The 16,335-nt window shown below is 39.5% G+C and overlaps 1 protein-coding gene and 1 non-coding gene across 2 annotated transcripts; one reads left to right on the forward strand and one right to left on the reverse strand.

Annotated features, from left to right (window-relative positions):
• Window positions 1–4,749: 4,749 nt before the first annotated feature.
• LOC127104020 (uncharacterized) lies at window positions 4,750–5,388 on the reverse strand. Its single transcript, XM_051041243.1, has one exon. The coding sequence runs from the start codon at window positions 5,386–5,388 to the stop codon at window positions 4,831–4,833; it is 558 nt and encodes a 185-aa protein (XP_050897200.1). The 3' UTR covers window positions 4,750–4,830.
• A 2,308-nt stretch (window positions 5,389–7,696) lies between these two features.
• On the forward strand, window positions 7,697–7,803 carry LOC127109855 (small nucleolar RNA R71). The gene has a single exon (XR_007797103.1). It is a non-coding gene; the product is annotated as a small nucleolar RNA R71 (small nucleolar RNA).
• Window positions 7,804–16,335: the final 8,532 nt, after the last annotated feature.

The following is a 16,335-nucleotide window of genomic DNA, read 5'->3' on the forward strand; positions in this document are numbered from 1 at the left end:
GTTATACCTCCTTTCTTTGGTACTACGTGTACAAGACTAACCCATTTGCTATCGGATATAGGATATATGATACCTGCCTCTAATAACTTCGTTACTTCCTTCTTCACTACCTCACTCATGATCGGGTTTAGTCTCCTCTGATGTTCCCTAGAAGTCTTACAGTCTTCTTCTAGCATGATGTGGTGCATACAAATAGAAGGACTTATCCCTTTAAGATCGGTGATGTTGTATCCTAATGCGGTTGGATATTTTCTTAAGATATGTAGGAGTTTTTCGGTTTCAAGTTTTCCTAGGTCTGCATTGACTATTACTGGTCGTTCAAGTTCTAAGTCTAGGAATTCATATCTCAGATTTTTGGGAAGTGTTTTCAGGTCGAGGGTTGGTTTCTTAAGGCATTGCGTAGTGTCGCAACCCGAAAAATACAGAGGTGCGAAAAAACAACCGGCGAGAAAGAAATGACAGAAGAGTCGCCACCGTGCGTTATTTATCCCAAAGGAGGGAAAGGAAACACTCGAAGTAAACTGAAGAGAAGGAAAGGAAAAGACAAGGTCTCGCAACCAAATCTTGGGTTCGGGAGTCGATTATGCGAAGGGAAGGTATTAGCACCCCTACGCATCCGTAGTACTCTACGGGATCCACTCTTGTTGTTTCTTGTCTAAAGGGTGTGTGTTTATCTAATGTACTATTTACTAAAAGAAAGGGTCAAAGAAAATGACTCGCACGGATGTCGCATCCATTGCATACGTATCTCATCTGAATATGAGAATCAGAGTCTTCGTAGCTCGGCTACCTAGGGGTTAAGGGTAAGTGTGCTCGCTAAGACATCGCGTCTTATGCCTACGTATCTCATCTGGAATGAGAATCAGAGCAAAACGTAGTTTAGCTAACTACGGGAATAAGGGTCTCGATTGCAACTAGGGCAAGAGAAAGGGAATGTCTCGATCACAACGAGGGCGAGAGAAAGGATCGCAACAAGGGCGAAAGCAAACAAGGATTAGTTGTTAGTCGTTAGTCAAACTCGGCAAGACATCGCATCTTGTGCCTACGTATCTCATCTGAACATGAGAATCAGAGTTGCCGTAGTTCGGCTACATAGGGATTGCCATCTGAACATGGACTTACAAAGGAGGACACCAGTTGTGTCAAAGGAGAGTGGGCAATGTGTTCACGTCCTAGCAGTAGGTGTCGCAGCTCGCTGAATCGAGTCTTAGGCAGTTACCTCTTTGCAATAGGACGGATTGACATGCCACAGGATCGGAGACGCACGGAAGGTCTAAAAGAAATGGGGAAGCTCTGCCCTAGAGTTGTCATGCAATATGTACTTAGGTGTTTAGGATTTACAAATGGGAACATCTACCTAATGTTAGCATGCAAAGAATATGGGAATTCTACCTATGTTATCATACAAAAGAATAAGGGCATCCTACCTATGTTATCATACAAAAGGAAATGGGAATCTTACCTATGTTATCATACAAAAGGATATGGGAATCTTACCTATGTTATCATACAAAGGGTTCTATCTAATGGGTGCTACCTAATCGGAACAAGAGTTGACGAGTGGAGCAAGGAGAAGTGTTAGGGATAAGGGTAGATGGCGATACATGAAGCAATCGACTTACAAGGTTGATGGCGATGCATAAAGCAATCGACTTACAAGGTTGATGGCGATGCATAAAGCAATCGACTTACAAAAGGGTGGATGAATACGTGCTGGTTCTGTTAGGTTTTGAAAAATGATTACTCGACATTGGATCCAGGTTTTGATCTTGCTTTGAAATGGTTATCGAATGTTCATTTTAATTCTTGTATTAACAGATGAATAAAGAATGAAAGAATAAATATTATACATTTCATGGGAGAGGGATACATTTGTTATGAATGGGGGTTGTCAAAAATCATGAAATAATTAAATCAGGCCCAAACAACAAAAATGACTTGAAATATGAGTGTAAGTGCAAGAGAACCGACTCATTGTAAGAAAGCCCAAGAGTAAGCTATGTGAGGTTGATGGCGATGCTTAAAAAGCAATCGACTTACAAGGGTGTGGAAAAATGGGCTCGACATTGAATCGAGAAAATATGATTTTTTATAATTTTAAAATGGTTTTGAATGGGTTTTTTTATCAATGAGATTGTGATGATTTATCATGATTGTAACGTAACTCACACATAAAGGCAAATAATTTGTACAAATGAATGAACAAACACAAATATAATAATTCACATAAATCCCAAAAAAAAAATGAATAATCACATAAGTCATATTAAAAATAAAACAATAAAAAATGAATAAATGATAGAAACATGTTAGTTAAATGGTAAGGCTATAATTAAATGTGAGAATTAAAGAAAATATGGAAAAATCAAAATGTTGGAAAACCAAAGCAACATACCCGGGTATTGAACCCACCCCACTCAAGACTATGATACTACCCTTCTCCACCAGACCACTCATGGTTAGTTGTATTTAAATAACAACCTAAATATATAAACCCTACTAGATTGGAACAAAAAATGAAAAAAGAAACTAAAATAACAAATAGTAAGGGTCTGTTGGATTACCAAAGAAACCCAGCCGCCTGGCTGTTGGGTTTCCAAAGAGAAATTAAAAGGTGCACTAAACAACACTACCAATAATTAAAATTAAAACCAAGGAATACTAAAGGAATGGTCTTTAATCATATTTGAATGCTATTTTCTTAAAAGTAAATGAAAAAAATTGGGAACAGAAACACTCTTTGAAACAATCAAAGTCCATTCCTTTTTTCACGCTAAACCTCATCGTTCTCTCTCTCATTTGCACGGTCCCCCCTCAATCGCTCTCTCTCATTCTCACCAAAACCCTCTCAATCGCGCTCCCTCTATCTCAGTATCGCTCTCAATCGCGCTCTCTCTATCTCAGTATCGCTCTCAATCGCGCTCTCTCTATCTCAGTATCGCTCTCAATCGCGCTCTCTCACTCGAACACACCAGGACATGCAAGAACTCGTGGATAGGATAAAAAAGAGCTCACCTTCGGCAGTGATGACGTTGATGATGAAGCTTCAAACTCCTCCAACTCTTCAACCAGGTTTTCTTTGATTTTAAGGTTAGGGTTTTTCTGTTTGCCCGCTTTCAATTCCGCCTCCGATCTCCTTTTTACTGATTCACTCTCTCTACTTATATCTCCTGATTTAGGGTTTCAAAGATGCCTTTGGTATTCCAGAAGAGTAACTCTGCAAAGCACTTTGGATGTTCAGAAATTGGATTGACCCCTTTTATGCTAGGTTCGAAAATGGTAATCTGAACCTTCGTACTTTCTTGCTCTGTTTTGACTTCATGCCAATTTGGGATATTTCTTGAATTCTTACTGCTTTTGCTAATTATCTGTATTGTTTACTGCAGTGAAAAATTAGAAGGAAGTTACAACTTCAGTCATCACAAGGACTTTTCATCGTGATTTTGGGTTGAGTGAACTGAAACAAAGTCTTTGATTTCCCTGACCGGGTAACTTTGGGCTGTGCAAATCATTTCCGCCAAGAATGGAATTTTCTCTCACGATTCGATTGTTGTTTTGCTGCAGGAAATGTGTTACGAGGTGTGAGCGTAATGGTTGGCCTTCCTTTGAGAATTCTCGTTTTGATCTACTTTGTTGGCACCGCACCAGTCTATTGGTTCTCAAACAAATTTATCAAGGCCAATTTCTTTCTAGAACCGTCTTACTGCTCCTCTCAAAGTATTGGTTGCGGAACGTGCCGGCGATAGAACTTGGTAAGCTAAACACTGCAGATTTCCATCACTCGGTCATCGGTTGTCCAAAGCCTAGAAGGATGTAGAGAAAGAGAGCAGAATAAGACGATGAAAGCTCCAGGAATGTCTCTGTACTTGCATTTTTATTCACAGCATCAACTTGTGTATTTTTACCACACATTTGCCCTTTTTGAGCCGCCGGAAGAGGTTTAGAAATACCAGCATTTGGTGAAAAAATGAACTGTAGTTGTGTTGCCTCCATCAAAAAGCTGTGAATTATTATTGTCATAAACTGCCATCTTGGTTAATAATTCAGACTTCTGTTCTAACTGATTGGATTTTTCTTGATTGATACATGGCTTCAAGAAATCTGGTCTCATGACTTGTTCCAGAGTACCAGAAAACTGTTTGCTTTGTCAATTAAGATCAGCCCTTCCAAAGAAATGGACCATACAGGAATAATGCTCAATCCTTGGATTTATTTGCATAGACTTCTATCATTTTTCTGAATAGCAATTGTCCTTGTGCTGCAGGTTTACGGACGTCGGTGGTATTGTTCCGGCAAGCAAAAACAGAGATGGTATCAGCAAGCAAACCCATCAACCCTTCCAGTTCTGTTACAGTACAGACGATTCGAAGTCTGTGTCCTTCAAACTAGCTTGGAGGAAACTGCACATCATAAGTTCTTGAGGTTACCACGAGACCTTGCTGAGAGGCAACTGCAGCAAAAAAATTATTGTGAATTCATTGTGAATTTGTTGCAGGTTGGTTGCAATGCATTGTTTTATGATGTTTGGCCAATGTGTGTTGATACTGATTTCTTTCGCCTACTGCAGCCTGAACGGATGGTTTTTGACAAACCAAATAATAAAGAAGGACTAGGCCATGTCCTGTTGTATTTGCTTCCTTTTCTTCCGGATCAAAAGCATGTAGGTATAAATTATTTCAGCTTGGTGAAGGAAGATGTCCAACTCCACTCAATTTGCGGGACTGACAATTGTTTAGGAACTGTGTTTTAGGACATACAATCATTCCTCAGTACTCCAAAACTGCTGGTGCAGGATAACCCGATTGCGTCACCAACAAGGATGACTTAAATTTAGAAACCAAAGAAACCAAGCTCACTGGCTCTCTCCTTCTCAAATGTCTCGAAGTACTGATAGATGATTGTTACGACAAGTAAGATTCCGGTTCCTGAACCAATTGCCCCCATAAAATCTGCCAATACTGTCAGGGCACCAATACACATTCCTCCAAATGCTGCAGCAGTGGGAATGTATCGGTTAAGCTCTTTCTGCAAGTTTGATTCCCGATGGCCAGGCATAACCATTTGTTGTTCCTTCAACTGCTTGGCAACATCCCTAGCAGATGAACCAGAGACTTCAATCCAAGTTTTGGAGAACAAGGCACAGGCTGACAGCATAAACACCAGGTAGAACAGTGCATGGAAAGGATTGGCTGCCATATCAGCTAAGCTAGAGGGTTCAGTTATATAGTATGCAATGCCACCAACGGGAATAGAGTGACCGCCTCCATATTCAGATTCCTTCCATTTTCCCAACAGATCCACAATGAAGTTTCTGGCATACTTTCTGTGTAGCAGCTGGGAAAGGAAGTAGAGATTGGAAACAAGGGCAGACTGAAGAATAATGGGCATGTGTAATTTTAGAGTTTTTTTTTTGGATTTTGGGTGACTTTGGTCAATGTTGACCAAAAAATCAACTGTTGACCAAAGTCAACAATTGGTCAAAAATTGTCAAGACCTGTACCCTTTTTTTTTGTAGAATCAAATGTGATGGTTTAGAATGATGTGAAATGAATTGAAATGGTTTGAAATTTGTTTTACAATTGGTTTATTTTATGACTTGAATGCTTGACTTTGAAAAGAACATGACTTGACTGGTAGTATGTGTTAACAAGGCCATGAAATGATGGTATAAGATTAGGATTTGAAAGGGATATTTATGAATCAAGTGGCATGATTGGAAATTGGCAATTGGCTTGTGACACAAGAAGGTTGGTTGTTTGGATGACCAAGACCATATGTGTATTAACAATCACATGAACAACAATATGACTTTGGACCAAGACCAATCCTCATATAAAACCAAAGTAAGGTTAGGCCAAGCATGCTAAACAAAAATAAAAAACATAAAAAATTCAGGACCAAAATCGGGGTATGACACGTAGGATCTGATGTCATTGCTAAACATTGGTTCAGTCTGTCTTCTACACGATAGTCGGACAAATCGTCATTTTCGAATTTTGTTTCTTTTATGCATTCATCGATGACATCCATGAAGTAACATGTGTCTTCTATTGCAGGTGTTTTCAAAAATTGGGAAAGAATAAACTCAATTTTCTCTTCTCCTACTTCGAAAGTGAGTCGTCCTCGTTTTACGTCTATGATAGCACCGGCAGTTGCTAAGAAGGGTCTTCCCAATATAATGGGGGTAACTTCATCTTCTCTTATGTCCATAATTATAAAATCGGTGGGAATGTAGAATTGACCTATGCGCACGGGAACGTTTTCAAGAATTCCTACGGGATATCTAACGGAACGATCTGCTAATTGCACAGACATTTTAGTTGGTCTTAATTCTCCCATTTCAAGTTTCTTGCATATGGACAAGGGCATAACACTGATATCGGCTCCTAAATCGCATAAGGCTTTGTCTATGACAAATTTTCCTATATGACAGGGTATAGAAAAACTACCAGGATCTTTAAGTTTATGAGGCATATTTTGGATTATTGCGCTACACTCAGCAGTGAGTGTAACGGTTTCGTTATCTTCAAGTTTCCTTTTATTAGATAAAATTTCTTTTAAGAACTTAGCATATGAGGGCATTTGTGTAATAGCTTCTGTAAAAGGAATTGTGACGTTTAATTGTTTCAGTAGGTCAACAAATTTTTTAAATTGGCCCGCGTTTTTGGTTTTAATTAGCCTTTGAGGATAAGGGATAGGTGGTTTGTAAGGCGGTGGAGGTACATAAGGTTCTTTTTTTTCTACGGTTTCCTTATTACACTCTTCCTTTTCCTTAGGTTTACCTTCTTCCTCAGTTGACTTTTTAGAGTTTTGGTTCTCAATCCTTGGGTCAGATGGTCCTTCTACCTCTGTACCACTTCGTAATATAATTGCATGAGCGTGGCCTTTCGGATTAGGTTGTGGCTGTCCAGGAAATGTACCAGTTGGGGCAGCAGTAGGCGCTTGTTGTTGAGCTACTTGCGAGATTTGTGTTTCAAGCATTTTGTTATGGGTAGCCAGGGCATCTACTTTACTTGCTAGTTGTTTAATTTGTTCGCTAGTGTGTACATTCTGGTTTAAGAACTCTTTATTGGTTTGCTGTTGAGAAGCTATGAAGTTCTCCATCATGATTTCCAAGTTGGATTTCCTAGGAACGTTATTGTTAGGTGTAGACGGGGTCGGCTTTTGATATCCAGGTGGTACAGCTGGAGCTTGACTGGGAGTTTGACCTGGTGCGTATAAAGCGTTGTTACTTTTATATGAAAAATTAGGATGGTTCTTCCAGTTTGAGTTATAGGTATGCGAGTAAGGATTTCCTTGAACATAGTTCACCTGATCTGTTTGAATTCCTGTTAGGAGTTAACAATCTGTAGGAGTGTGACCTTGAATTCCACAGACCTCGCAATTTTGAGTTACGGCAACCACGGTGGCTGGAGGTGATACATTTAAACTTTCAATTTTCTGGGCAAGAGCATCCACTTTTGCATTAACATGATCAAGGATACTTATCTCGTACATGCCACCTTTCGTTTGAGGTTTTTCTACCACTGTTCGGTCGCTTCCCCACTGATAATGATTTTGGGCCATGCTCTCGATAAGTTGATAAGCATCGGTGTTAGGTTTATCCATAAGCGCACCACCGGCGGCGGCGTCTATTGTTCACCTTGTGTTGTACAAGAGACCATTGTAGAAGGTGTGAATTACTAACCAGTCCTCTAAACCATGGTGTGGGCAAAGTCTCATCATGTCCTTGTATCTTTCCCATGCTTCGAAAAGAGATTCGTTATCTTTTTGCTTAAATCCATTTATCTGGGCTCTCATCATAGCTGTTTTGCTTGGAGGAAAATATCGGGCAAGAAAGACTTTCTTCAACTCATTCCATGTGGTGACTGAGTTGGAAGGAAGAGACTGAAGCCATCTTCTAGCTTTATCTCTTAACGAGAAAGGAAAGAGACGAAGTCGAATTGCCTCTGAAGTGACACCATTAGCTTTAACAGTGTCAGCGTATTGGACAAATACGGATAAATGAAGGTTTTGATCCTCGGTAGGATTTCCAGAAAATTGATTCTGTTGCACTGCCTGCAACAGCGAAGGTTTAAGTTCGAAGTTGTTCGCTTCGATTGCGGGTGGAGCAATACTCGAATGCGGCTCATCTTGCGATGGAGCAGCGTAATCTAGAAGAGCACGAGCTGGTTCGGCCATCGCTGGTATCGTCAAAGGAAGGGGATTTTTGAGATCAGGAATTTCGATTGGAGGAAGATTGTTTCTAGCACGATACTCCCGAATTCGTCGTAATAATCGGAGATATCGTTCAACGTCGTTGATTCGTAAGTAGTACGGCTCGCCTTGTGAGCGAGTGTGTGGCATACAAATCAACGAAAAAGGGAAAAAAAATAAAAATAGCCTTAGTCTCTACAGCGTAACAGAAGAGTTACGATATCGACTAAATAAAAGCCCCCGGAAATGGCGCCAAAAACTTGATCGCGACTTTATGAGTCTATCGGGGTATTAATTGCAAGTGCACAGTCTAATCGCGTAGTTTTAAAAGATATCGATCCCACAGGGACTTAATGAATCGATCTACCGTTTTTCTAGGGTTATTGCGTAAAGCTAAGGCGGATGATACTTTAATGATTAAGGGGAAAAGTAAAATTAAATTTGGATCTAGATAAAATATCAAATAATATGGATATCAGTATGTAGTTCGTCGTAATTAGGGAATCAAATCTTCGTTGGTCTTTTTCTTAATTTTAAAATAAGTCTTTTCAGTAGACACTATTAATTAAAAGTCTTTTCCTCAAACTCTCGCTCTGTTGAATTAGACTATGACTTTGTATTTTAACGTACGCTCTCACTATTTCGTTAAATCTAAAATCACTTTTTAAAATAATAGAATCTATAGAAACTCCTTTTGAGAAAATACTAACCGTTTAAACGCCCTCGTCTCAAACTCTCGCTCTGTTGACTTAGACTATATGATTAAACTTAAATGCTTAACTCTCGTCCTCACATTTAACTTTTAAAAATAATTTTTGAATGATTAGAATTTAATTAACCTTAAAAATTGCTCTCGCCCTGATTTAAAGTTAATGTTCAATTTACACTGTCCAGTTAAAAGCTCAAACCGTCGTTCTATTGATTTTAACTTCTTTATGTCTTTTACTCTCGTACAAAAATCTTGGTATTAACTTTGTAAATTGAGACCAGAAAAAGAGTGACTATATTCTGAAATAAATTTAAACCAACTCAATTTTGATTCCTTTATTCCGCTTACTTTACATACCGATATCTAAATTAATTAGCCAGACATGATAAACATGCATAAACAATAATCATGCATAAATACGGCCATATCAAACAAACAATATATATAAACAGCGGAACAAAGCATATGTAAATTTAGACGATAAATTAATTAATTAATGAACCTGGAAAGTTACTAGAAATCTGGATTTTATCTCCTAGCTTCGATGCTCGAACACTCCACCACAAGTCGGTTGGATTTGTTCTTCACAATTCTCAATCAGATAGGAAAGTAAAAACAAGGAAATAAAATACTATGATCTAACGTAAGGTTAGATCCAGTAAAAATTACACAATAATTTCCGGTGTAGAAACTATCGTGAGAAAATAAATTGTATGCTTCGGAAATTAAACTAGAAAAGAAAAGAAAATAAATTGCTTGAAAATTTAGAATGCTGGAAAAATAATGCTGGAAAAATTGTACGACCAAGAGAGATTCAATTGGCTTTGTGAGGTTTATTTATATTCACCTCCCAAAATAACCGTTTCCTAGAATGGGTCTTCAGTGTCATTCAAAACGTCTACGAGTGCAGGAGAAAATTTAGGGGAAACCGTTCACTCCGTTACGCACGTAAAGCCTAAAATATAGGATGGAATGTGTGACGTCCGTCACACTATGTGTTACGGTCGTAACACTAGGTCTTAGGACGTGGCGCTCGGCACGTGCTTGTGGCGGTCGTGACAGCAAGTTTCTTTGTTCCAAACGTGGGTTGGGCTTTGGTGCTTCAGCTTGCAACTTTTCCTAGGAAATATTCTTTTTGCACCCCTTTTCTTTCTTTTTCACATGTGCGTTAAATAATGATACCTGAAACAAATAATAAGAAAATACCGAGTAATATCGAATAATATAAAATAAATTGAATCAAATAACGATATAATTTAATTAAATCAAGTCTAAAAATGTGATATAGTTTCATGTTATCACCCGATGCCTTTTCTTTTCAGTCGATTTATCCTTTATTAACCCAGTAACCGGTTGTGGATAATCGTCCATGCGAGTATATTATCTACGTTCTGACGGTAATAGATAGTATATCCCATGCACTCTCGGGTCTGAAGCCTTTTGTTCTTCCCCAGTTGAGTAAGATTCGTATCCCCTTTGTGGAGTCGAATATCCATCCTGTAATCGAGTTTGCTTTTAGCCCTCTTTTGGATGATGAGTGTTTTGGGAATATTCCCCAATTCACGCCTTGGTTGGTCACCTATTATATGCCCAGTAACCGGTATCCCTGGTGTTCCTTCCTCTCTGCTCCCTATTATGACTTTTTATCCCCTGTGAAGTCAGAATCCCTGAGTTGAAGTATACCTTTTAGGTTTTCCTCAGACGTTTTAAAGTTTTGATATCTCTCACCCTTATACCGGTCTTGGATATTCATCTCTTCCTGAGCATGTTGTATCTCTCACCCTCATACCTGGCGTTCAGATCACATGTCTCCTTGAGCTTATTTCCCAATAACCGGTAATACCTCGTCCCGCTGCTTCCCCAAGAGTGTCCTTGTGGACATCCCCAGCGAAGTCCCTTAGTGGATTGTTTTCATCCGGATTTTATCCGAAGTATCTGATGTAGATAGTTTTTTGCCGTATTGGCATATTCCCTAATACATGCATCTTCGAGTCAGCTCGAGTCTTTCCATTGGATCTTTTCCCTTTGGAATTCTGTTCCCCACGCTTTGAGTCGTGACCTGCTCGCGCATTTTTATCCCTTTTCTATCCCCAGGAGAGTCCCCAGGGTCTTGGTCCCATGGAGTGAATTGCTCATATGGATTATCAGTGGCTTCTGATTTCTTTGATTTTGTGGACACATATATCCATAGAGTGCTACCATTTTTCATACCTACATTTGCATCATGAGGTCTCTTAGGGACCAAAATTCGTCTCTTTGTTATTATTTAAGCCCATTCTACCCCGTCGAGACGAAGATTTTAACCTTCACTTCTCCGCCTAGAATGACCTTAAATAGGGGCATCTGTAAGACCCCAATTTTGACCATAAGATCCCTCATGGCATCATAACATTGCATTTGCATTGCCTCAAGGATCTTTAGCATCTTGGTTCCCTTTGGCGTTGGGTGGGACTCCTTGTGATTGGTTTGAGATCACCAAGCACGCTTGAATTATAAATCATTGTTTCTCTTACTTTTGTTTACTAACCAAAAGCACAAAAATGTGTCACTAATATCTTTTGTTTGAAGCTTGAGTATCATCCAAGACACTTTGTGGGTTCTATTTAGATGATCAGTCAACACAAGAGAATGACTTGAGATACTTCCAACAGGTTCAAATGGGGTCTATTCGTCAGTCAAAACGTTAATCTTGAAGGAGCAAAAGTTTGTTCATGAGCTGTCATGCTCGCTAGGCGAGCAGAATGGGTCGCTTAGCGAGTCCCAAGAAAAGCCACCAGAATCACCTACGCTCAGAGGAATTTTTTGAACTGTCATGCTCGCTAGGCGAAGCCCACGTGTTTAAAAAAAACGAAAAACGAAAAAAAAACGATAAATAAAAAAATAAAAAAATAAACAAATAAAAAAATAAATAAAAAAATAAAAAAATAAAATATAACAGAAAATTTTTGGACTTAGGCCTCTCTCATTTGAGCCCACAGGTCCACAAAAATCAGGTTATAAATTCAGAGTTTCAGTGAAACAAAAGGATTCTATTCCTATTACCCTGGCAGGGAAAAAGATAGTGAGAGAAGAGCTAACAGAGTTCAGAGCAACCTCCATAGACTGAAGGGAACTCATCGGCAAAGAATCAATTCCCTCTCATATAAACCCTAAGAGTGCTTTGCAAACCCAACCGTGCCATTCAATTTCATCGGACTCTCCAATCAGGTTTGCCCTTATACCTATTACTTTATGCTTTTAATTTGAATGCTCTGAATGTATGAGGTATTATGGGCGAATTTGATACCCTTTTGATGCATGTGTTTGACAAGAGGTTTAGGCCTCCTACCCTTGGTTGCTTTTTGTGAGCTTTTTGTGAATTTTAATGGCATGATTCATGTGGTTACATTTTGATTTGGGGGCAACTCTTGATTACCCTATCTTGTTTGCTCTAACCTGTTTTCTGTTTGTTATGGCATTGTTTTCTCCTAATTCCGTCATATTACTCTAACCTGTTTGTTGAGTTTTTGTGAGGGCTCACATACTCTTGCAGGGATAGCTTGCTTGGTGTTCCACTTTATTTGTGGGGTACCACCTGGAGGTCTATTCCGATTACCTGTACTGACTTGCTTTCTTTGATGGTGTTTAGCTTGGAAGAGTCTTTGGGTTTCTTATTTATCTAATTGTTGTTACTTCGGATCTTTATCCGTACGGTAGATCTCTCGATCCCTTTACTTTTCCCGCATGTTACTGATTTCATAGGTTTTGTATAGCCTCTCGTGGCATGTCATTTAAGGTAGCGCGGTTCCTTCATCTAGGACTGCCTTATTGCATGAGCATCCCTAAACACCCCAAACTCATTGATTTTTCTTCTCCTAAGAACACGTTATCTCCTTCTACTACAGGCGAGTAAGTCTCCAAAGGCCGAGCATCCGGTAGATTGCGTAGTAACGTCGTTCACCCCAAAACACAACCCTTACCCCATAGGTGGTCGAACTACATTTTGCTCTGATTTTCATCCCAGATGAGATACGTAGGCATAAGACGCGATGTCTTAGCGAGCACACTCCTCTTTAACCCATAGGTAGCCGAGCTACGAAGACTTTGATTCTCAGATTCAGATGAGATACGTATGCAGTGGATGCGACGTCCGTGTGAGTCATTTTCTTTTGACCCTTCTTTTAGTAAGTAGTACATTAGATAAACATACATGCTTTTCTCATCCCTTCAATCATGTTTGCACAAATAAATTTTCAAAAAAAAAAAACAACAACCTTTGCAACAAATGTGAAAAGGGCTCCCTAGAAGTACCTAGGATGCTTTGGGTGCCTAATACCTTCCCATTGCATAACCAACCTCCTTACCCAGATCTTTGACATTTTTACTAGTTTTTGATTCGATAAAACTTTTAGGTTTTTGTTCGCTTTCTAACCATTCCTTTGGATAAATAGAAGTGCGGTGGCGACTCGACTTGTATGATTTACCTTGGATTTAGTCAATATCTCTAATGGTAACGAATACTCCGCTACACAAAGGACCTAAATCAATATAAGATCATTTCTCATCTTCTTTTTGGCATGGGAAGTTGTTGGAGTTTGATTCACTAATCAAGACCTCTAACTTGTGTTGTTGCCTACTGTAACACCCCAAAATTTTCCCTCCTCATTCATGCATTCATTTAGCATTTCATATTGCATTTCATCATGTTAATCAGAATTAGATCCAAGAAACTTTATTTAAAAATAAAAAAAAAAAACGAAAAATAAAAAAAATAAAAAAAAAACGAAAAAAAAAACGAAAAAAATAAAAAATAAAAAATAAAAAATAAAAATAAAATGAAAATGAAAAAAATAATAATAATAATAATTTTTTACAAAATAAATAAATAAATAAAAATAATAATAAAAAAATAAATAAAATATAATAAAAAAAACTTGGACTTGGACCTCTCTCATTTGAGCCCACAAAGCCATGAAAATAAGGTTATAAAAGAGGGAGATCAGACAGAAAAAGGAATAGAAGAAAAATACTTTGAGGTTTCCTTGAAACAAAACCCTGGACAAAACCTGGAGAGGAACCTGACAGAGAACTCAGAGCAACCCCCATCTCACGCAAACCCTAACATTTCAACCAGTCTCTCCCATCAGGTTTGCCTCATTCCCATAATTTTATGCTCTTAATTTGGATCATCTGAATGTATGAGGTATGATGGATGAATTTCATTATGTTTTTGCCCACGGGTTTAATTATGCATGAATGGGTGAAACCTATGCCTTGAATGTTTAATCACATGATTTCTGAAATGTATGCCACAGGGTTTGAGGTTTCTGAAACCATACTGTTATCCATGAAAAAAATGCTTATCGTGTTTCACTAACCCTTTTGTTGAGTTTTTGTGAGGGCTCACAGACTCTTGCAGAGATGGTTTACGTGGTTTTCCCACTTTATTTGTGGGATACCCCCTGGAGGTTCATTCTGATTACCTGTACTGACTCACCTTTCTTTGATGGCATTAGCTTGGGAGATCCCTGGGTTTCTTACTCCTTTAATTGTTGTTACTTCGGATCTTTATCCGTGTGGTACTTTTACCTCTTTTTCCGCATTTTATCGCTTTCTTAGTTGGAAGACCTCGATAGGAGGCATTTGTTTTCTTTTGTTTATTTACTTCTTGGCCCCTTGTTGGCATGTTTACTTTATACATGTTTGTTTTGTATGTGTTCGTATCCCCACAGGTAGCGCGGTTCCTTCGTCGAGGACTGCCTTTTTGCCCTTGAGCATCCCAAACTCTAACCCTTCATTGATTTTCCTTCTCCTAAGAACATGTTAACTCCTTCTACTACAGGCGAGTAAGTCTCCAAAGGTCGAGCATCCGGTAGATTGCGTAGTAACGTCGTTCGTCCAAAACCCAATCCATAACCCCGTAGTTAGCCGAACTACGACTTGCTCTGATTCTCATTCCAGATGAGATACGTAGGCATAAGACGCGATGTCTTAGCGAGCACACATCCCCCCAACCCATAGGTCAGCCGAGCTACGAAGACTCTGATTCTCATATTCAGATGAGATACGTATGCAGTGGATGCGACATCCGCGCGAGTCATTTTCATTTAACCCTTTTTTTTGTAAACAGCACAAGATAAACTCACACCCTTTAGACAAAAACTACAAAAGTGGATCCCGTAGAGTACTACGGATGCGTAGGGGTGTTAATACCTTCCCTTCGCATAACTGACTCCCGAACCCAAGATTTGGTTGCGAGACCCCGTCTTGTCCTTTCCTTTTTCAGGTTTACTTCGAGTGTTTCCTTTCCCTCCTTTGGGATGAATAACGCACGGTGGCGACTCTTCTGTCATTTTCTTTCGCCGGTTGTTTTTTCGTGCACTATATTTTTCAGGTTGCGACAGCTGGCGACCCTGCTGGGGAATAAGAAGTTGACCTCTTGCTGGTCCATCTTCCCTAAGCGAGTCCCTCCTAGCTTGTGTGATTTCTTGTTTATTGGGTGTTCATGCTTTTGTACCTTTATTTGCTTACCTGCTTGCATGCATCTGTTGTATCTGTTGGATCTGTTTGTTTGTTTATTGGGATGGGGTGTTCTATGAGAGATAAGCCCATTACCCAGGCTTGAGTGTACACACAGGTTTTAGAGTGGATAATCATGAGGCTTGCGTGGCGTGTTGCTACGTTAAGTCGTCCGTGAAGAACCACACCCAGACGAGGTTTCTTTTGGATATATTATGTCTTACGGGTGTTCCGTAACGGCAGGATGTTCCTCTAGAAATCGTCGACTCTGGTGACCATTTCTCGAGAACTCAATCGAGGCCTCTCCTCCGAGACGTGATTATGTTAGCTCTGGTGGGCGCATTCTCGTTGCTCAATCCGAGGATCCCGAGACTGGGAACTTGCTATTAGGATGTCCTGTTGAGGGGAGTCAATGGAGGTCTTTTGTCCCGTAATAATACCAAACCTTCAGTGGTAAACGTATTATTCGCGACTGAAGGGCTGAAGCTGACGAACTTCTGTTCTTAGAACCTACCAGTGAGGGGCGGGCTAAATTCAGGAAACCTTAACCTCCAACCAACCCGGTTTTCTGGAGCAGAGTTTTGGTCTTGTATTATATTCCTCAGTGAATTCCTCTCCAGGCAGTGCAACCTGACAGATGTTCAAGAGGATCCATCAATTCTGATTGACATGCCTTTGCATTGCATAACATCATCTGCATATTTGCATCCAAGATCTCATGCTTATTCATTTGCAGGGTATTCCCTTTCAAAACGAGGGTGCCTTAAAAATGAACAAGCAGTGCATCGCATACCATGCATATTAACCCTTGTCTGTTTTGCAGGTGTCACCGCAGTGTCCAATGTTTGTTCCCTAAATCAATCAGTTATTGGTCCCAAGCGAGTCCACTGGTACCCGACAAAGGAAAATAGTCCACAGCTAGCGATGGACCA

The sequence above is a fragment of the Lathyrus oleraceus genome, chromosome 7 (genome assembly GCF_024323335.1).
Source record: "Lathyrus oleraceus cultivar Zhongwan6 chromosome 7, CAAS_Psat_ZW6_1.0, whole genome shotgun sequence".
In the NCBI taxonomy this organism is placed as follows: Eukaryota; Viridiplantae; Streptophyta; class Magnoliopsida; order Fabales; family Fabaceae; genus Lathyrus; species Lathyrus oleraceus.

Excerpts from the sequence above, each read along its gene's own strand:
- LOC127104020 (XM_051041243.1), bottom strand. The coding sequence starts at position 5,388 with ATGCCCATTATTCTTCAGTCTGCCCTTGTTTCCAATCTCTACTTCCTT.